At 35.4% G+C, this 21,902-nt stretch overlaps 1 protein-coding gene across 5 annotated transcripts in view; it reads right to left on the reverse strand.

Moving 5' to 3' along the window:
• LOC123549404 (uncharacterized) overlaps positions 1-21,902 on the reverse strand; it is a 212,635-nt gene that overhangs the window by 4,020 nt on the left and 186,713 nt on the right. For all 5 annotated transcript variants that reach the window (XM_053545411.1, XM_053545410.1, XM_053545408.1 and 2 more), the window contains 10 exons: positions 21,473-21,586; positions 20,677-20,739; positions 19,201-19,314; positions 18,688-18,802; positions 15,692-15,811; positions 15,299-15,336; positions 11,805-11,985; positions 11,123-11,418; positions 2,039-2,196; positions 1,677-1,716 (listed from right to left, as the gene is read on the reverse strand). In XM_053545411.1, coding sequence (XP_053401386.1) covers positions 1,677-1,716; positions 2,039-2,196; positions 11,123-11,418; positions 11,805-11,985; positions 15,299-15,336; positions 15,692-15,811; positions 18,688-18,802; positions 19,201-19,314; positions 20,677-20,739; positions 21,473-21,586 — 1,239 coding nt within the window. The remainder of the gene's footprint in view (positions 1-1,676; positions 1,717-2,038; positions 2,197-11,122; positions 11,419-11,804; positions 11,986-15,298; positions 15,337-15,691; positions 15,812-18,687; positions 18,803-19,200; positions 19,315-20,676; positions 20,740-21,472; positions 21,587-21,902) is intronic.

Below are 21,902 nucleotides of genomic sequence, written 5' to 3' on the forward strand. Positions count from 1 at the left end.
GTTTCTCAACCGCAGTAATGGATAAGTGTCTGAAGATTACATAATTTTATTGCCCCAGAAACGATCCTAACTGCCTTATTTTGGAAGGACTCTACTTCCTTGTTTAAATATTTAGACCAGCAGTTCAGCGTACTCTACAAGATGTCTTTCGACGTTATTTTCCTAATAGTAGTTTAAAAGATACAGAAACTTTTATCAGCAGAAATCTCAATGAAACGTATATTCATTAAATTATCAGAGTAGCAACAAATATTAACAAATCATGTGAATTGGAAAATACAATGTTGAGATCTATGTTTTTCAAAAAAGCGATGGATTGTTAATATATTTAGCATTCAATTTCAAAATTTATGTTGAATTAAAACCTTGCATTTAATTCTATTTCACATATCATAAATGCCATAATTAGTGGCCAACCTTAAGCTTATAAATACCGTATACCGGACGTATACCGGAAGAACGCCACATCGATCAAATGGCTGCAATTTGATTTTATTTATTTATTTGGGTTTTACGGCGCACCAACACAGTTATAGGTTATATGGCGCCACACAGGACTACAAAGTGTGGTTTCAAATCTCATTTACATCGAAATAAAAACATGAGGTATGGAATCAAAATCTGTATACCTGCTGGAATCACAGAGTTACAGCAAAACCAAGTGTTAAGACCCTATTAGTCGCCTCTTACGATCATGCAAGGGTAAGGCAGTGGTTCCAATTCTTTTCATACACAGATCGTCCCAGAACCACATGGGGCGCAATTTGATTTTAAAGATATTATTAAAACAGCTACATATATTATGCAAATTGTCCAATTTGCATATAAAAATATTGAGGTAGTTCGGCATGTTTGGTAAACCGGAAGTAATTTATCCGGATAACGTATGATAACATAAAGAAAGAAAAGCATTTTCTGAATTAATGGCGACCTATGAGTAAACTTATTAAAACGGTAGTTTAACTATGGTGCTCTTTTTTTAAAATAAAGATAAGATATGATACTAAAACGTTGATACATTAAATAATTCCAAATAAGGTCAGCTTAAAATGTGTATGGACAAATTTCTAAAAAAAGGATATCTAGTACTACGACTATTACATTCTATATAGCATATAGTAGCCCAAATGGGAATCTACGATTGCGAGAGGTTCACTGCAACTTACAAAGCACAAAAATATTTTCTAGAAAATACTATCAAAATTGTGATTAACCAGTAGAGTTCTTAACTTTGAGGTTTTAGTATTTCAAACACGCTCAGCAAAAATAATAATCGGCTTATTTAAAAAACAGCTTTTTCATTTGCCAAATTTTCTACATTGTAGAAACATTTTAGATTCGAACACGCAGAACAACGTTAACGTTCTGTACATTTGTATCTAAAGTCCTCCTAGAAAATACCTTCTGTGCGAGAGTAAACAATTTATACAATAACTTCTGTCTTATGGTAATAATTTTAACGAACTCCGCTATCCAGTCATTCTTTTTCATTTATGCTAACGCTGTGAAAATGCCTCAAACTGACGGTATAAAGAAAATGAAAAGGTAATACAGACTGGGACAGGCATATTTCGTCGTAAGATTTCCATATTTAGCAAACGCAGCTGTGCCTGAGCTGCAAGTCATTTGTATATTTGTAAATGAAGATATGTGAAAAACAACATTGTCACTTTTACCTATTTCATTTCTGCAAACTAAAGGTCCACCACTATCAGCCTGTAAAAGCATAAAAATAGTTTAGTAATCCCCAATTATATGATAATACACCAATATATTGTAGGTACAAGTACTGTTTCTGTAACTGTCTTATAACATAATTCAGTTACTGTTACACAAAACGAAAACAACAAAAAGAGCTACCATTAAGTATACAGGGATACCATTAAGTATGCAGTATGCTGAGATAGAATTTATTTAAGCTGGAGCGCTTGTCTGTAATATATAAAACTGTTCAACTGGTATGTTTCCACAGTACAGACCTCAAAGCACTACTGAATTTTAAATGAATCATGCAATGAAACAAATTTTAATGACATACATAGCAAGCAGCTTGATAAGGTTTAGCATTCTGTGCACATACGCCGTCATGGGATACAGAATCTTCTGTTAGACCTGCTAATTTGTATCTTTGTCGACAGGTTTCCTTGTCAACAATGTCAACTCTAGACTCACCCAAGTCCTTCTCTGGGTTGTCACCTGAAATAAGAATAGATAGAAGAACCATGTGTAAAATTTTTATAATCCCAACAAACATTCAAAGAAAAAGCAATAGGCATAAACACTCGCAATTTGTAAACTGTATGTATATTTTTTTTTTGCAAATTACCATACCATAAGTACTGCGAACAATTATCAAAACGATTAAAATAGTATTTGACAGCGTTTTAAAAATGCCACCAAATACCATCAAAGCACTAAATACTACAAGATGACAAATCATTCGCCATTGTTTACATGCAAAACCGAAATTCTTACATGGTTAATGATCCCAATATGAAACACACACATATAATTTTGGTGTTGATTGATTCAGAAGGGTGTAATCGTTCTATTGCAATGCATGCCGAGATCCCGTTTTGTCCACAACCTTCATATTTCTTCGAAAATTTACGCCCGTATCGGTACTGTCAACGAAAAAGCATCAACTTTCGACTCAATTAGGAGAATACCCAGTTTTGTAGCGCAAAATGTAAACCAGTCTATGATATCGCAAAAAGCGGAGAAACTTCAAGCTGCGTGTCAAATACACAAAAAATCAGTTTTACTGAATTGAAGCCAAAATAAAGTGAAAAAGGATGTGGAAAGCACAATTTTGTACATCTTGGTAAGTATTTTTATTGATATGTATATTTTAAAACATGTGTAACAGTGAAATACGGAAAATAGGTACCAAAGTTGTTGTTGTCGTATTGAACATGCAAACTCGATTAAATAGCTTGTGGGTGTCCAGACCATGAGTGATCAGAATTTCATAATATCCAGACTGTAATTGAATTACAAGTTGTAGTTTGACATTTTTATATTCATAAAGTATTGTTTATGCTACAATTTCTAGTGCCGATTATGCTGTGCACTTAATATGTAACCTGGTTTATTCGGTCATAAATCAAGATATCATAGAAAAATATTACTTTACGGATAATTTGAAACTTTATAAAAGACAATTTTCTTAGGTAAAATTCATACAAACCTGTCTAAAATAGAACGAAGTGTGGACCGATTGTTGGAAATATTTTAATAATTACGAGAGGGGACTGCCATGATGTTAAATTAAGCCTACCATCTGGTGATTATTATACATTTTAATGACTATGTTAAGGGTTTGCACATGATTGAGGAGTGCAAAGCGAACAAAAAACATCAGAGGTAGCTGTGATATTTGGAAAATTCATTTTTAAAGATGGGTACTTTATTTATATATGAATAAGAACTAAATAAAGGATATGAAAGATCAAAAACATTTCATGGAGTGAACACCATACGCACTATTGCGTCTTTCGTGAAAATGTAACTGGTGTTCATGAGTGAACTATATTTCGATCTTACATACAAATTTAAGCAAATATATTTTCATTTTATTTCATGTTCCGGCTAAAATTCCCAATTCTGAATAGTTTCCAGTGAAAGATCTTTCATTGTGAAAACATCAGATAAATATTTCCTTCTGATATATCGTTAGTTCACTGAAAAGCGTGTAATGAAATACACTTCATACATTGTACTTGAAAAGTATTTCTTTTTTTTAATAAAGCGTGTTTAATACGTAAAATTACAATAGGCAATGTAGTAAAAAGTAAAAATATCCTTATACTTGATTAAACAATCTACTTTATAATCTTTGAAGAACTACACTGTGAATTAAAAAAAATATGAAAAATAACCGATACAGAAATTTTTCCTTGTTGACAGGTTGCAAGAGCAATTTGAAGAAGATGAGAAGGAGGAGGTAAGTTTGAAAAATGTATATTCAAGATATGTAAATGCAGGTGGAGACCTCAGTAAGCTAACATTTTCAAAATATATTCAAGGCGTATTTGCAAATGTTAAAAGTCAGAAGATGTGGTTTCCAGAAGACAAAAAGGAGGCAACAATGTACAAAGGATTGAAAGAAAAAGAAGGTTTATTTGAAGAAGTGGTACATGATTTTAATGTCATAAACCAGTGGGTGCCCTCCCTGGCCGTTTTTTGTTTGCAAAAATGGTGCTGAAAAGGTAGAATATGGTCTGTTTTGTGACATGGTGAATGGGAACCATTTAATGAAAAAAAATTGTTTTTTTTTTCACAAGTGGTAAGTGGGAACTGTACGTAGGTGATTCAAAAATCAATTTAGAACATCTTTTGATCGAGGACACTTTCAAGAATACCAGGTCATCCATCACAACATATATACTCTTGTGTCCAAATTAAAAACATGCCAGGGTAAACAGAAAGAAAACGTGCAAGTCAAACATGACAAGAAGGTAATCTTAGAATACATAGGGGAAAAGAAAATAGAAACATACCGCTCAGTATCATGCGCAAGGTTGATACCTCTGACAGCTTATTCGCTCACGTACAGGAAGGGCCAAAATGACATCCAAACAAATACTGCTGAGACTGAGGGTCCTTCCAAAAGACCTAGAATCCAAGCAGCTGAACAAAGTGTGGCATTTGATCCGTGCAGCGAGAGCATAGCCGACTCCGATGACAATGTCAACATTTCTGCAAACAACCACCAAGATATGAGGGAAATTCTTGAAAAGATTATCCCTGAAGCGAATGGGGAAATGTTAGATTTTCTGGTAAATCAAAAGCAGAATTTGGCACGCAATCCAACACAAAGGCGCTGGGACAAAAATACAATCAGCCTTTGCCTATCGCTGTGGTGTAGGAGCAGAAAGAATTATGAGCAGCTTCGTAACAGCAATGTTCTTCTTTTACCAACAGGAGAAACCTTACGTATGTATAAAAGTGTAGTCAATCAACAGGCAGGGTTCAATAAAGATGTCTTTATATGGATGCAGCAAGAAGCAAAGAAATATAAGCCTTCAGATAATAAACTCATTGGCGGTGTCTGTATAGACGAAATGAGCATCCAAGAGGACCTCTGTATGACCCAATCAAACGGCGAGGTGACACTTGTAGGATTTGTAGACATGGGTATGGAGGCAGACCATTTGAATATTCTTTAGGGAAAAACGAACGATCACTGGCAACACATGTATTACAATTTTTATACCTAGGTTTAAACGGATTTAGGTTCCCATTCGCCTGCTTTCCAGTTGCACAAACAAAAGCCGGTAACCTTCACTTTTTATTCTGGCAAGCTGTTAAATTTTTGAACATGTATGATTTTATAGTTTCATTTGTATCTATGGACTGCGCACAAACAAATAGGGATTTTATGAAAATGTTTTTCGCAGACTCGCCTCCATCAGCTCAAAAATTTTCTACAAAAATCATCTGGTCGCTTGATGACCCTGACATCATTTTTATTATGGACTATTCCCATGTAATCAAAAGAGTCCGAAACAATATCCTCAAAAGCGGCGAAGGAAAAACTTACGTTCGACAGTTGGGTTTCAACCAGTACATTTACTGGGAACACTGGGTTAATGCCTTTCGATGGGATCGCGAAACAAATGCTTTTCCGATCCACAGGAAACTGACTAACGACCATTTATTTCTCACACAGGAATCAAAAATGAGAAATAAGCTCGCTGAGGATGTTATGAACGGCGAGATGTTAAATCTTATGGAAAGCTTCCAAAAGTCTCTAGGTGCAGATAGATACATCATTGACGACACAATTTGCCTTCTTAGGGCCACTAGCGTCATTGTCGAAACATTTCGAGATCGGAGACCGATAGCTGACATAGAGGATGCAAGACTTGACAAATTGGTGGAAGCACTGGCATGGTTCAATCAGTGGGAAAACACACATAAAAGAAACAGACAAGTTAACAGCCGCTGAAAAGAAAAAAGATTAATGTCAGCTCAGACGAGAGAAGACTTGAATTCCTGTATAGTAGGATTTGATAAACTTTGTAAAGATACCCTTCAACACGACAGACACTCAATTGTCCCTGCACGTGTCAACAGCTATGTAATAGAAAATATATTCTGCCAGCAACGAGGAATAATAAATGGAAACAATACAAATCCAACTTTCTTTCAGTACGTAAAAAGCATGAACAACGTTATCATTGGACAAAACGCTATGTCAAAAAATTCAAATACTGAGCATCGAGGCTGTGAACCACTTTGTTTTAATGTTAAGAAGGCAATTAAACCAAAGAAGAAGACTGCAATTCCTAAAATGCCATTATCTGATTTAAATATTTGAGAACTTAAACACTTTGAATTAGTCACACAAAGCAGGCTGTCCAGCGTCCCTAAAATACCAACTTTGTTTTCAATATGACTATAATTCATAGAAAAAAAATCAAACAAAATTTCTAAAAATGCCCTACCTTTTTCTTCCTAATTTGCTGTATTTTTTTATATTAAATTTTAGTGTAGGAGCTACTTCATCATGAGACATGTTAGTTTTATAGTCCATACAGTATTTGTGTAATAGAGATCCGCTTAAGCTGGTGCTAGGAGGTTTTAGAGTTGTTGCACATTTCAATACATGACATGTACTGACTCCATCAAACCGAGGCTGCCATTATTCTGCTTTGTTTTCGTACGCCTCACACAGCTTAATTAGGTCTTTTTTAGAATAAAATTTGTCATGAAAGTACTGATCATTATCTAAAACACCCGCTTTCAATTTCAGGTGTGTAACTAATTTCCCAGTGGAGTTATCACTATATATTTCAATCAGCGGCACTCTTTTTACATTTTTGGCCTCTTTTTTCTCCATTACCTTTTTCCTGTGCGCTTTGCCCTTTTCTCGCTTTATGTGCAATAAATAATCTTTTCTAAAATGCGATGCTGAGACTTTAACAAATTTTGTAACAACTTCATCGAACAATTCCGATATGTAAGAAACAGTAACAGCAACAGCATCTTTGTCATCAGTCTCATTTTGAAGATCATTACCTTTTTCTTTAAATAAATCTAACAAAACCTGAAAATTTTCGGTATCATTCAAAAGTGTAGACTTAATATTCGAAATAACATCTTGGCCATACTTATGTAAATTTTGAAAAGTTTCCAGTTTCCGAACTTTCAGATTTAGGGAATGAAAAAAGACAAATGCTGCATCAGTTATGTTAGTTAATCCTTGCCTAATGTTCTGTTTTCTGGCTGTTGATTTTAGTGTTTCGGAAAATTTCGTTGAACCTACCAACTCGGAGTATGGAATTGTGAGTTGTGAAAGGAGAGAAACTTTTTTCCTAGCAGTCTGCAGACGTAATTCTTTCTTCGGGTCATAGAGAGATGGTTGGACTTTTTTTTGATAGCCGTGCTTTAATTTACTAATGCAGTAACCCCCTATGTACCGCACATTCCCTTTCCCTTCTTCGCATTTATCAGATGGAATCAATCTTTCTTGTACATTGGTAACAGTTATACGTTGTGATTTTTTTCAATGATGATAGCTTGAAGGCGAAACATAACTGAAGTACAAAAAAATTGACCAACTTTTTCGAAACGGTCGCCATATTTGCAATAGAATGTTTTACATAAACCAAAATATTCATTACTTTTCAAAAATATATTGACATCTGAGCAAAATTTGGTAACTTTTTCCTGCTGAGAAAGTTCGGCATCAGGAAAGTTATCATCAGCTATTTTATTTATCTTCAAAAATGGACTACCTAGCCATGTAAATAAAGGTCTGGAATTTTTCAGAATTTCTTGATACAGTTCGGCCGCTGATTCTTCCATTGGACTTCCTCTATACTCATCAAAAATATTATTCAATAGTTCCATATGATCGAGATAATCTGGCAAAGGTTCGGGTCTTTGATTTAACAGGATTTCTTCATCATCTTTATGTTCTTGGTCATAGCGCTCGGTGAAATCTGTCTCTTTGTCACTATCAGTATCATTGTCGTCATGAGAAAGATCATCAAAATTATATTCATCATCATCATCATAATAATTTTCCTCATTTAGCAGAGAGTCTTGAAGTTCTGTATCAAAAGGAGTGAAAAGATCTTTCTGAATTTCTATTGGAATGTATACACCCCTGCAACAACTTAAGTCAGCACACAATTTTTTCGTTTCTGTTTTATAAAATTTTTTTACTTGAGGAGAATGTTCGGTTACCAAGCAAACTTTGAAGTTTTTAACCTGCAAGTTTTCTGGAGACATTGCACGCCCCAGTGCAACACCTACCTGACCTGGTATAGATGCATTTTCGCAATCTACAACAACTGATTCTAAAGTCATACCTTGTGACCTATGGATGGTAATACCGAATGATAACATGAGGGGGAACTGTAATCTTTTTGAAAGTGTACGCCTTGACACTGGATCAATTTTTGTAAACAAATGAGTATTTAACTTTACAATTTTATCAGGTTTGTTAAAATGCACGGTGAAGTGATCATCAGTAAGTTCCTTGACATTGCCAGTACTACCATTCACAAGACTTTCACTGAGGTTGACAACAAGCATAACCGGGCAATCTATTTTAAGGCCTAGAATAGCAGGGGCTTGAAATATATTTAGGTAGTAAGAGTCACCTTCATCTTTTGAATAATATATTTTGACTGGCCCTGGCATTGATTTAAGTTTATCGTGATTGAATAATTTTGTTTTGAAATTTGTTGAGAAAAGATGAATAGTTTTTTCAGTGACAGTTATATCCCTTTCAAAATTCTTCAGGTATGCAAGTGTTTTATTTGAAGGAGTCCCCTTTTCAATTTCATTTACGCAGCATATTAAATCTGAATCTTTCTGGCGAAAAATTGTCTTTAGACAAATTATATGAGGAACAGCATCAAAAAATATTTTGACTCAAAACAGTACTTCCTTGTTTCACCACACAAGTCGTCAGGTACTGGAGGGAGCTGATAAAAATCACCAGAAAGAATAATTTGGATACCCCCAAAATACCTATCATTTGCCCGCACAGATCTACACAGAAAATCAACGGTTTCAAACAGTTTCTGGCTGACCATTGAGCATTCATCAATGAACAAACCATTACAGGATTTTATATGTTCCCTTGTTTCCTTATATCTTTTGTCGTTAACAATTAACTGGCTCAGTTCAGACTTTGGAATACCACCCTCACCTATACCGCACCACCTGTGTAAAGTTTGCCCATTTTCATATTGCGTTGCCGCAATACCGGTGCTACAAGTAACCGAGACATTCTTTTCACGTGATAAAAGTTCTTTAGCTAACAATTTTAGAACATGCGTCTTACCGCTGCCACCTTGGCCAGTGAGGATAACGTTATGACCATTCAGTGCTGTAGAAAAAATACCCCTTGATTACGACTAAGCATGATAGAAATTTCAGAATTTTGAAATTTGAACTTATAACTTACGCTATTTTATATTTCCTTCTGTTTACACGTGGGAAAATAGTATGCGCTTTATTGCATTTATAAATTTATGTACACTTGATAATTTAAATCGAGCTGAATGAAATATCATCCGCACGCTACAGTTGTATCGCAATATTGGTCAATATTTTTGCCGCAGTTCATTCATATTTTGCGGTTAAAATTCTAAGCAGGACGGCCTAGACTGTGGAACGGTTTGCAGAGTCGAAAGTTTATGCTTTTTCGTTGACAGTACCGATACGGGCGTAAATTTTCGAAGAAATATGAAGGTTGTGGACAAAACGGGATCTCGGCATGCACTGCAATAGAACGATTACACCCTTCTGAATCAATCAACACCAGAATTATATGTGTGTGTTTCATATTGGGATCATAAACCAGGTAAGAATTTCGGTTTTGCATGTAAACAATGCGAATGGTTTGTCATCTTGTAGTATTTAGTGCTTTGATGGTATTTGGTGGTATTTTTAAAGGTGGATAATCAGATTTTGGTCATGTAACGGATTTGTTCGAAACTTTAGCATCTGATCATTTACACTCATTTATGTTCACTTAACACTTAATACAAATTAGATTTTCACTGGAGGTATTTTTAAAATTTCATTTTCCTATCCTGGTTGCCCAACCAAGATAGAGTTATTTTATCATAAGTATAAATTTGATAAACATACTTTGCCTAAGGATATGTATAAATATTAGACATATAATATATTTGTAAAATATTTGCATTAAAAATTATGTATTTAGATAGAATTCATTAGAAACGCAAGTTTGAAAAATTGTTATTACCTCCCTTTGCCTATCTTGGTTGCGCAACCAAGATAGATTGGAAATAAATGAATTCAGAAGCTACACACAGCTTTAAAACTTGCATTTTGGTTCAGATTGTTCAATAGTTGATATGTCTATCAAATGCAAATGTAAAACTAGACATTGTATCGAAAAAAAAAAGAAATACCCAGCTTTTTATATACTTTCATATTAAAGGGGAGAAATTATAAAATTTTATAAAAATAATAAAATATACATTTCAAATAGGAATCTAACTCTATGAAATCGGTCTTTTTGTTCCTTAAATAATTCTCTACCAGAATATACAAAAAGTAAAAAATGTCATTAAATGTTGATTAAATGTGATTGACCACCTTTAAAACGCCGTCAAATACTATTTTAATCGTTTTGATAATTGTTTGCAGTACTTATGGTATGGTGATTTGCAAAAAAATTGACAAGCAAGAGATTATTGCGTGCCAGAGCCGCTCACCTGACCCCAAGTGTCTGTGGTAACATCTGCCAAACAAATGCCTACTAAGAATAGAGCTGTCACCCTTGTTCTTCGTTTCAGAAACACGCATGAATGAGTTGCAAACTTACAAAGAACAATGATTATATTTAAAGTGAGTGAACTACATAAATTAGAGCGGCTAGCATTAATTATGATCAGTTCGGGGTATGGTGAAATACTTAGAAAGTGATAGGTCCTCGATTAAGCAAAACAAATATATATAGGAGAACAGCTTCTTTAAGCAAGGGTGTCAAGAAGAATTAAAATGGTGTGTGCAATATAAAACGGTCAAAAATTGTTACGTTCTTGAAATTCTCCCATCTTGAAGATTTTATAAGATGCCCTGATGCAACATCCAGCTAAAAATAATTTTAAAGATAACAGGTTACCGTTTGCAAAATATAGTTCGTTTGCTCCAAAACCAGTGATGTAACATTCCGCCTTGTTCCCTTGTTCAAGTATATACTGCCAGCTGTCCTCTGTACCAAGACAAATAGGTCTTGTGTATTTGTCAATGTTAGGAGCAAATGCAAGCTTAAGTAGAGCTACGTCATACCCCTTAGTGAGGTCGTTTCTGTTATACTGATGATGTATTTGAATATCTAACACGTTGAATTGTTGTCCATGTGCACCAATACTGTCAGAGCGAACTGATCCAAATATCGCTGTATATTGGGACGGATATCTTAAATGAAAAGAATATATATACTGACCTGAAAAATACTTGATATAGCTTCTTCATCAAACATTGAACATTGTCATAATGTTTCATTTTGTTTTGGTTTGCTTACTATACCCCTTTTTATGGGATTTAACCCTTTGTTTGATCATGGATAAACATGAATATTTTTGTCGAATTAAAATTATGCTTCGGACTGTAAAGGTCATTTTGCATTATGAAAGGCTACATATGATACGAGTAGCATTGTGTTATGATGACTTCACTGGTCTGTTTCAGCATTAACCTACAATTTACCTCTTTGACCAATTCTATTTTTTACGTTTACATAAAAGACTGACTTATACTGTTTCTGTCTATAAACACATTTGAGGACTTCTAAAATTATTTACCCATTCTCAACGCAATGTGCAGCAGTTAAAGCCCATTGCCCAAAAAGTAAAGAACATCCACATTGTAAATCATCATATCTACGCAGACTGCAATGCCAAGGCCATTCCCCAAGAACAGCTATATCGGCCATGTAAATGAATGGCGATATCTTATCATCTATGTATGAAGTAGTACCACATTCTACAAAATAAATTAAGTATTATTTATGTACACAACACATTTGCCACTATATCGCTCGTCTCATTAACTGATATCGGTACATTTGGGCTTAACCATGTGACAGGATGCTGCAGACCTTCTTACTAGTTTAGCTTTTGACATTTTCTGCTTGTAATACAGCGTTACTTTACAATGAAAGATGGACTACTTCATGTTCACGAATTGCCTAAAGTTTAGACAATGTAATGTACATATTATTGCATTTTGCAAAGACATCATAATTCCATAATTTATTTGATGAACTTTTTAATTTTCCAAATGAAAAATAGACATAAGGTTCCCGCATTAGACTAGCTTTTATCCTAATTAAAGATCAGAGTTTGTCAAGAAAAAGCAATTATGCAAAATAAAATTGATAATCATTTTAAGAAATGGTCTTTCTAAAATTTATAGTATGTCTCCTTACCACGTACAGCACAGAGACACATACATAAAATGAAAAATAAACTAATCATGAGCACAAATGGGAATGCTCTATTCTTCCTTTCTCTTTTTATATGGTGTTAACTTTACCCTTATTCTGACTTTTAGCGTCTTATCATGCAAAGTGGAAATTCTTTTTGACAGAAAAAGCAATTTTTATAAGCAAAATTAAATAGGAAATTAGAAGATGCTTTAGTAGAAAAACGCATGTCTCCCCCAATGCAAAGTCGTAGGGGAAAAAAGTGAATAGGGGACAGGAGCGAAAGTCAAAGAGACACTGATGGTTGGCTGCAATAGGGATCATCTACTTGGCCTGTCCGATCATCGTACTAAGTTTAAACATTCTGGGCCTAGTGGTTCTCAAGTTATGAATTGGAAACGGTTTTCAATGTTCAGGCCCCTGTGACCTTGACTTTTGATCGAGTGGCCCAAAAATATGTAGGGGTCATCTACTCGGCATGTTAAGTTTCAACATTCTTGGTCAAGTGGTTCTCAAGTTATTGATCGAAAATGGTTTTCCATGTTCGGGCCCTGTGACCTCGACCATAAACAGAGTGACCCATAATCATTAGGGGTCATCTACTCTGCATAACCAATCATCATTTGAAGGTTCAACATTCTGGGTCAAGAAGTTCTCAAGATATTGACTGAAATTGGATTTCCATGTTCAGGCCCCTGTGACCTTCACCTTTAACAAAGTGACCCCCAACGGCAATACGGATCATCTATTTTGCATGTCCAATCATCCTATAAAGTTTCATGATTCTGAGTCAAGTGGTTCTCAAGTTATTGATCGGAAACGGGTTTCCATGTTCAGAGTGACCCCAAAATAATACAGGGTCATCTACTCTGCATGTACAATTATCCAATGAAGTTTAAACATTCTGGGTCAAGTGCTTCTCAAATTACTGACTGGAAATGGATTACCATGTTCAGGCCTCTGTGACCTTCACCTTTAACAGAGTGACCACAAAATCAATAGGGGCCATCTACTCTGCATAGCCAATCATCCTATGAAGTTTCAATATTCTGGGTCAAGTGGTTCTCAAGTTACTGATCGAAAAGGGTTTTCCATTTTCAGGCCCCTGTGACCTTACCCTTTACTGGAGTGACTCCAAAAACAATACTGGTTTTCTACACTGCATATCTAATCATCCTATGAAGTTTCAGACAACATTCTGGGTCAAGAGGTTCTCAAGTTATTGATCGGAAATGATTTTCCATGTTCAAGCCCTTGTGACCTTGACCTTTGCTGGAGTGACCCTAAAATCTATAGGGGTTGTCGTCTACTCCACAAGCCCTGCCAGCCAATGAAGCCTGAAGGTTCTAGGTCAAATGGTTCTCCAGTTATTGATCGGAAAGGAAGTGTGACGGACGGACTGACAGAGAAAAAACAATATGTCTAACCCAGTGTGTGTGGGTGTGTGCACTGGCGCCAGATCAGAAAGAAAATGCCTCTGTACATATTATACCGTACCCCTAGGTATTCTATAAGAACCATGGTCATGAACGGGAAAATATACTAACCCGTTTCAATCGTAAATTTCTCAATTTAAACGCGCAGTTCGTTGAATGGGTATCTAGTATATTGAACAAGCGATAATTTATCTTCCATCGTGCACCAGTCACCTTGTCTCAATATTCCATATTGCTGAGATTATCAACATATTTTATGCTTTCGTCAACCATACAGAAAAAAACTTGCTTGACCTTCCCTAATGAACATCCGGTCTAGAGGTCACGACAGTGTGCTCATGTTTGGCGAAATGTAAACAAACAAAAACAGAATTTAAAAGAAATACAATTTTACACTAAAACTGGAAATGATGAATGAACTTCATCTTGTATATGATCTTTAATATGAAATCGTACATTGGTCTGCATCTGTTCTGTTTATTTTATTCATTTTGCACATTTATGCTGCATTTTCACATTTTAGCGAACACGTGTAGTAAAATGACGATTGACGATTGACATACATTTTCATAACATCCAATCAGAATGGTCCTGTAATCTAGAACGGAACTTCACCAGGGAAGGTCAAACAAGTTTTTTGTGTAACGTTGACATAACTATAAACTAAGCGTTGTTTTTCTAAGATAAGATGTATTGAAGAAATGTGACCGGGACACAATGGAAGATAAATTATCGCTTGTTTGATATCCACATTTACCGAACTGCGTGTTATAAGTATGAAATGCGCGATTGAAACGGGTTAGTACATTTTCCCCTTCATGACCGTGGTTCTTATAGAATACCTAGGGGTAAGGTATAACATGTACAGAGGCATTTTCTTTCTGTACTGGTGCCAGTGGGTGTGTGGGGGGAGACATATTAATAGCATACGTTTTATGTATCAAAGGCATTATTTCTGTTTTGTTTTATTATTTGAAAGATCTGAAGCACTGTACAAAAACAAGTGTAACATAGAAGTATGTATGTCATAAAAGAGAGAAAAAAAAGAATGACCAAAACAGAATTTCCTCTCGAATATGTATGAGAACAAAGAAAACTTCAAGGAGCCGTCTACAATATACTCATTTGTAAAAGAGAACGTCATCTTAATCACAAGAATTGTGGCTGATCATCAACAACTATCATGATGTCATTATGTTATTTTTGGCTCACAAAATCTTTATGTGAACATAAATTACATGCACAGTAAAAAATTTGATCTAAAAAAGCATTAAACAAGCTTGGCAAATATCTAATATTGATTATGAATTCATTTCAGCTAAAATAATTTTTAACAGGAGTTTATTCTAGTCATATTTTATACTTTTAATCCAAAATATATATTCATATATTTTAGATTTGTTTACTGGATAAAATGAAAAGTATCTGGCCTTACCTGGCAGCGAGCAGTCCAATATCAGCGGGTAACAGGATCTGTTAAAAAATGACTATTCTTTTTATTTGCGAAAGGCAATTTGGTTCAAAACTTAAGTGTCTGCAAATGTTATGTCGAATTACTTTATGGTACTGAATGTTCCATAACATTTTGAATTGAAAGACTGGTGTCACAGTTAGATAATGACTCTATGTGAAATTCTATCGGTTAACGTAATTTATAAGTGAAACAGAAATTTAGAATTTTTAATATTTAGTGTTCTTCGTAACTGAAGGTTAAAATAATTTTAACTGATTTCTGACGTAAAATACTTTTGATAAAAACTTGCAGTTAGCCTAAAACAATACGCTTGTTATCATAAAACATTATCTGTGGTATAAAGAGAGCACTCACGTTTGATCTTGGTCAAAGTCTATACCAGGCAGATAGCCTCCATTTGAGCTACTCCCAGTTAGCATTAAGCCATTGTCAACTTTTGTATAACCTCGTTGTATCCCCTGGTTCACAAGTAAACTGTAAAGAATAAAACTCAAACGTCATTTCATCGCCTCATCGTAGACATGTATATAAATAAAGAAGCAGACACACAAAGTCTCAACCTGAACGACAGTTCAACGGTTTGATAAAACATGAACACCTAAAAATATGTTATGACCGGTAATCTTATAACATTGCTAAAACTGCCTCAAAAACTTTCACCATGTGTATTTTGTACAACGTTAATTCAATGATTGATCACTTTTATATTTAAATGCCTTTTGAACAATGAGCTTGTAAAACAATACAGTTTTATTATAATCTATGAGAACTATAAAATTATTTCAACATGGGTAGTTTTTATAAGAGTTGGCACATGTATATTTTTTGAAGATTGTCCAGCTTTTACAATGTACATTTTGTATTTGAATTTGGAAATAATTAAACCATCATGATTATACTGTATAATGAAAAAACAGCTATCCGACCATCTGTTAATTTGCTAGTATCTTAAAAATTATTCACGGAAAGTGAATTTCTGAAATTTTGTGAACACTGTTAACTTTATGATAACGATATTTATAACATATCAAAACTTCTTCAAAGTCAAATTTAACCATAAAAGCTTTAATCGTTTTCTATTTCAGTTCATTTTTGAAAAGTCATAAAAAATAAACAAGTAAAACACTTATGAAGGAAACGATAATTGCACCCCCAAGAATAACGTCTTTTGTCATTTTCTATCGAAAAGAGCATTTTACACTAAGGCTGTTTCTCCGTAAGTATTGAATGTGGTTGAAGGATATCAAGATACAATACCAAGAAAATTAACTGAAAGTAAAAATAACTAGACAACTGAATGGTCCAGGGTCACTCACCTGAGGGAAATGGACGACTTGTACTAATATAAAGCATCTGAGAAAGTCAAAGATAAACAAGCATATATCAAGAATATAAGTATATAAGTATGTGAGCTTGAAGTGTTACTGGACAGAAATATTGTAATCAAGTAGTTTGGCACAAAGTGTTGCTGTTTAACATGTACATTTGAACATAAAAGAACATATATGCCGAACTATGAGGCAATCAACATAGTGCGTTTGCGACCAACATGGATCCAGACGGGCTTGCGCATCAGCGCAGTCTGGCCAGGATCCATGCTGTTCGCTAACGGTTTCTCTAATTGTAATAGGCTTTGAAAGCGATCATCATGGATCCTGACCAGACTGCGCGGATGCGCAGGCTGGTCTGGATCCATGCTGGTTGCAAACGCACTATGTTGGTTTTATATGGTGCGGCCCATATAAAACCAATAAAGTGCGTTTGCGACCAGCATGGGTCCAAACCAGCCTGCGCATCCGCACAATCTGGCCAGGATCCATGCTGTTCGCTTACGGTTTCTCTAATTGCAATAGGCTCTGAAAGCGACCAGCATGGATCCGCGCAGTCTGGTCTGGATCCATGCTGATCATAAACGCACTATGTTGGTTTTCTCATGTTGCGGCTCAAATGTCCTATAAAGAGAGCAAAATAAAATAAGAAATCTTGATGGTGGTTGTGGTGGCGTAGAGGGATTGGGTGGGTTTTTGTTGTTACAACTTCAAATGCTGATGAATATTCATTGAAGATTTCAAAACTAAAAAAAAAGAATGAAAAAGATTTTTTGGGCGGGGACGGGGGAGGGGAATGGGGGCTGACCGGTGCTGAGGGTACAAATGCTGCATCGAGGTTGTGGGGTGGGTTGACTTGGTGGAAGAGCGAGGTGGGGGAGGATACAACGGTTCATGTTGATAATTAATTAAAGGGGAATTACTCTGAAGTTACTAAAGAGATCCTGACGAAGCTGTATGCACTTCCACATTATGGTGATTTAAATTCAAATCAAGTTCTAGGTCAAATATGAACCAGAAATTGCCATATTTATAGTACCGTATTTAGTTAACACTAGAAACTTCTAAGGGTCATAACTCAGGTTTTACTCAAGCAATCTGACTGAAAATTGATGGGCCACATTTCCCTACAGTGGTGAACAATTACATGTTTATGAAGTGTAATCTAAATATTCCCAACCACTTCCTAGATATGGCTCCGGACGGACGGACAGACAACGCTATATCTCTGCGCTTTCGGCGGAAGATAACTAGAAGGAATTTTTGTCACAAAAAATATCTCTATCCCTCGACATTTTGCGCAGAGAAGCGAAATTTGCAGGTGATATGCACAACTGGGCTTGGTACTGACCACCCCTGTGAAGTTTCGTCAAAATATGTCTAGCAGTTTGATCTGTAAATGCCGGACAAGATTTTTCTATTTTAGCTGTAGCTCTTGTGGCTATTTTGTGCAGGAAGCGCAACGTGCCGGCGATATGCATAACTTGGGTTGGTACTTATCACTCCTGTAATGTTTGACCTGTGAAAATCGGACAAGCTTAAGGCGGATGGACGGACAGACGGACGTTCCTACATATGGGTATTATGTGGCTTCTCTTTTGTTCCCTCTATTGCCCTTTTAGCCAAGTAAAACAAAAATAGCCACATAAAAGCTTTACTGAATGAATGACATCAAAGAAAAAATTCAGTTACCTATTGTTTCTATAGCCACCTAATTATGCAAATGCGGGCTCGGACAGACAGATGGAGAAGGCAAAAACACTATGTCTACCCCAGCTATGTGGAAGACACAATTATAATGCGGTTTTTAAAAAATTGACAATAAATTATAATCTTGACATTTGACACTGAAACTAGAATGTGTGGTTTGGAAATGGAGTTAACCAGCATCAGCATGGAAAGCATTTATATAACATATCGACTGCATTCTTGCGTCCGAATGCAGAACATTCATATATCTACCGCTTACCTGCTTTTTGATCCAAAGCATTCTTAAGACACAATAACTTACTGTCAACTTACCCGCCTCCGGATGTAGAGCATAATGTTTCTGCCTCTTTTCGACCAATATTGTCGAGACAAACCGGTCGTCTCTCTGATTGGTAATATACAGTGACTTGGTCGTCATCAACTTGCACTGCAAAAATTTTGTATACATATGTAGAAAGTTACAGAGTAAATATACCTCACAAAAATTTGTTAGTTTAACTGGGTTTAAGGTACTTAAATCTATGTTTTTTCCCCATCAAACTTCGAGTTATCATTTCAAAAATGTTTCATTAATTATGGACAATTATACAGTCTAGAATTTATTTTTGTTTTAGTTTTGTTTGAGTCTGAGTCTGAGTAACGTTGCTAAAAAATGAAAACTCTTTACTTGAAAAACAAATTCCTTCTTTGATATGGCTCTTACTTTATACTGCCGCTTTTTTTAAAATCTTATCATTCATATATCTAACCGTCTGTAACTGGAAACCTTTTGTGGAAATGAAATATTTTCATAACAGAATTAATGAACCAGTTGTTTCCACGTACCACAACGGTATTCGTCAGTCCCATCAGCGCAGTTGTTTGTTCCGTCACATATCAAATCCGTACTTATACACTGATGGTTCTGGCATTCGAACATACCTCTGTCGGCACATTTCACTGCAAAGGTTAAAAATAATTATATCTCTGACTAGAGGTGATTCCTGACATTAAATGAAAACTGGTTTTAGTAAAAGATTGAGAACAACCATTTCCACGCCTTGAAAATTCATACACTCATTTACTGCGGAAACACAATTCTTCGAAAGCTGAGAAACACACCATAACAGTGTAAACATGTTTGATCTAGTGATTTCATGGAAAAAATATTCTGACCAATTATCATTAAAATTGGAGCAAAAACCTTGAGTATCAACAAGTATTTTTTTGATTTGACCTAGTGACCTAGATTTTGACCCCAGATGACCCATATTCGAAAATGACCTAGATTTCGTCAATGCCATCATTCTGACCGAATCTCATGAAGATTAATTGAAAATACAGCCTATATCGCATACACAAGGGTTTTCTTTGATTTTACCTAGTGACCTACCTTTTGACCCCAGGTAACCAATATTCAAACTTGGCCTATATTTCATCTAGGCAATCATTCTGACCAAAATTCATGAAGATTAATTGAAAATACAGCCTCTATCACATACACAAGGTTTTTCTTTGATTTTACCTAGTGACCTAGTTTTTGACCCCAGATGACCCAATTTCGAACTCGACCTAGATTTTATCAAGGTAATCATTCTGACCAAAATACATGAGGACTTATTGAAAAATACAGCCTCTATCACATACACAAGGTTTTTCTTTGATTTGACCTAATGACCTAGTTTTTGAACCAAGATGATCCATTTTCGAACTCAGCCTAGATTTCATCAAGGTTATCATTCTGACTAAAATTCATGAAGACAAATTGAAAAATACAACCTCTATCGCATACACAAGGTTTTTCTTTCATTTGACCTAGTAACCTAGTTTTTGACCCCAGATGACCCAGTTTCAAACTCTCAAGCTCGGGTAAACAAACGAGTAGAAGAATCAATGTTCAAATGCAGCAAGGTTCTCGTGAATATAGAACAGTATCAATATTTTTTGTATGATTGTCTGTCGTATAAATTTAGTCTACTATGAAAAAAATGACAGCACAACAATGGAATAAAATGTATATTTTTATACTGAAATTTTAAGTTATATACATGTACATGATAGTGAAATAGTTGAATATATTTTTGAATCAATATTATTAAGTTTTTTTAGAACGTTTTGACAATCAAGTAGTCAAGAAGTCTTAATTCTTAGTTTCTTAGTAAGATATTGAAAATTAATCAGATTATTTCATTTACAAATTCTACAACTTTGTTTAAAATGTGAGGGCAACCATGTATTAATGAAATATATAAAATAAAGAATTTTAAAGATTATAAAAAGATGAACGATGAAGCTCTATGTCGTGTTAGCAATAGGACGTACTGCATTCCTCATTCTTATTTTCGTCCGAAGGTCTGGTACAATAACTTTCTCCCTCCAGGCAACCTAAAATGTAAAAATATATCTTTCAGTCAGAAACATATTACAACAATCACCTGTGTAGGCAGCAGTTACATAAACTGCATGCCTGTAAATGACACAAAGCGTTTTGTTAGGTTAAAGTCACACCAATACACTTTAGGTCATATGACAGTTTTTCCTGCTTTGACGGTGGAAGAAAAATACCGGTATCTCCAGGCATTGTTTCAAGAATGGCGGGCTTCTGAGTAGAGACGCAAGTCATTTTGGATTTTTACTGATTACTAGATTGATCATTCACAAAGAGCTTGGCTAAGTTAGCTGGTGAGGTCTTTATCTAAAGGTTACTTGTCTGACACTGTACCACTGGTCAGATCATTTTTATCATGAAACGGGCGCTATAATGATCAAGTATGATATAACTTTTTTTTCAGTTCTATTTTTACGTTTGATAACTGTTGTTGTGCCTTCTAAACAACATTCTTATTCAGCCTTATTCTAGTACTGTACAGAAGACTGCAAAACAAAATTATTAAGACAATGGTGCATGATAAATCTCACGGAGGCCCGTGTTAAATACGAATTTCAAATCTAGCGATTTTATTAGATCTTTGCTAAACTCAAATGTTTAAGAAACCAGTCCGAACTTTTTAATTTATTGCAGAATTCTATGTTCACTTTATAACTGAGCAAACATATCAAAGTCAAACCGCTTGTCACAATTTGCTGATTAAACTAGGAACAAGTTAGCTATACATACAGCATTCTGTTTCATCTGAGTTTTTCGGGCACTGCGGATTTCCATCACACAAGCTTCCTGCTGGAACGCAGATGTCAGCAGTACCTGGACAGAGTATGGTTCCCGAGGCACACGCTAAAATAAAATTATTACACAACTAGAGTAGTTTCTTTCAATTAATGTATTTATTTTGTTGGGTTTAATGTCGCACCGACACAATTATACGTCATATGGCGACTTTCCAGCTTTGATGGTGGAGGAAGAACCCAGGTGCCTCTCCATGCATTATTTCATCACGAGCGGGCACCCGGGTAGAAAGCTAGCTTTCATAAGCTAGCCGGATGGCTTCCTCACATGAAGAATTCAACGCCCCGAGTGAGACTCGAACCCACATCGATGAGGGGCAAGTGATTTGAAGTCAGCGACCTCAACCACCCGGCCACGGAGGCCC

Source organism: Mercenaria mercenaria, chromosome 6, assembly GCF_021730395.1.
Source record: "Mercenaria mercenaria strain notata chromosome 6, MADL_Memer_1, whole genome shotgun sequence".
NCBI lineage: Eukaryota > Metazoa > Mollusca > Bivalvia > Venerida > Veneridae > Mercenaria > Mercenaria mercenaria.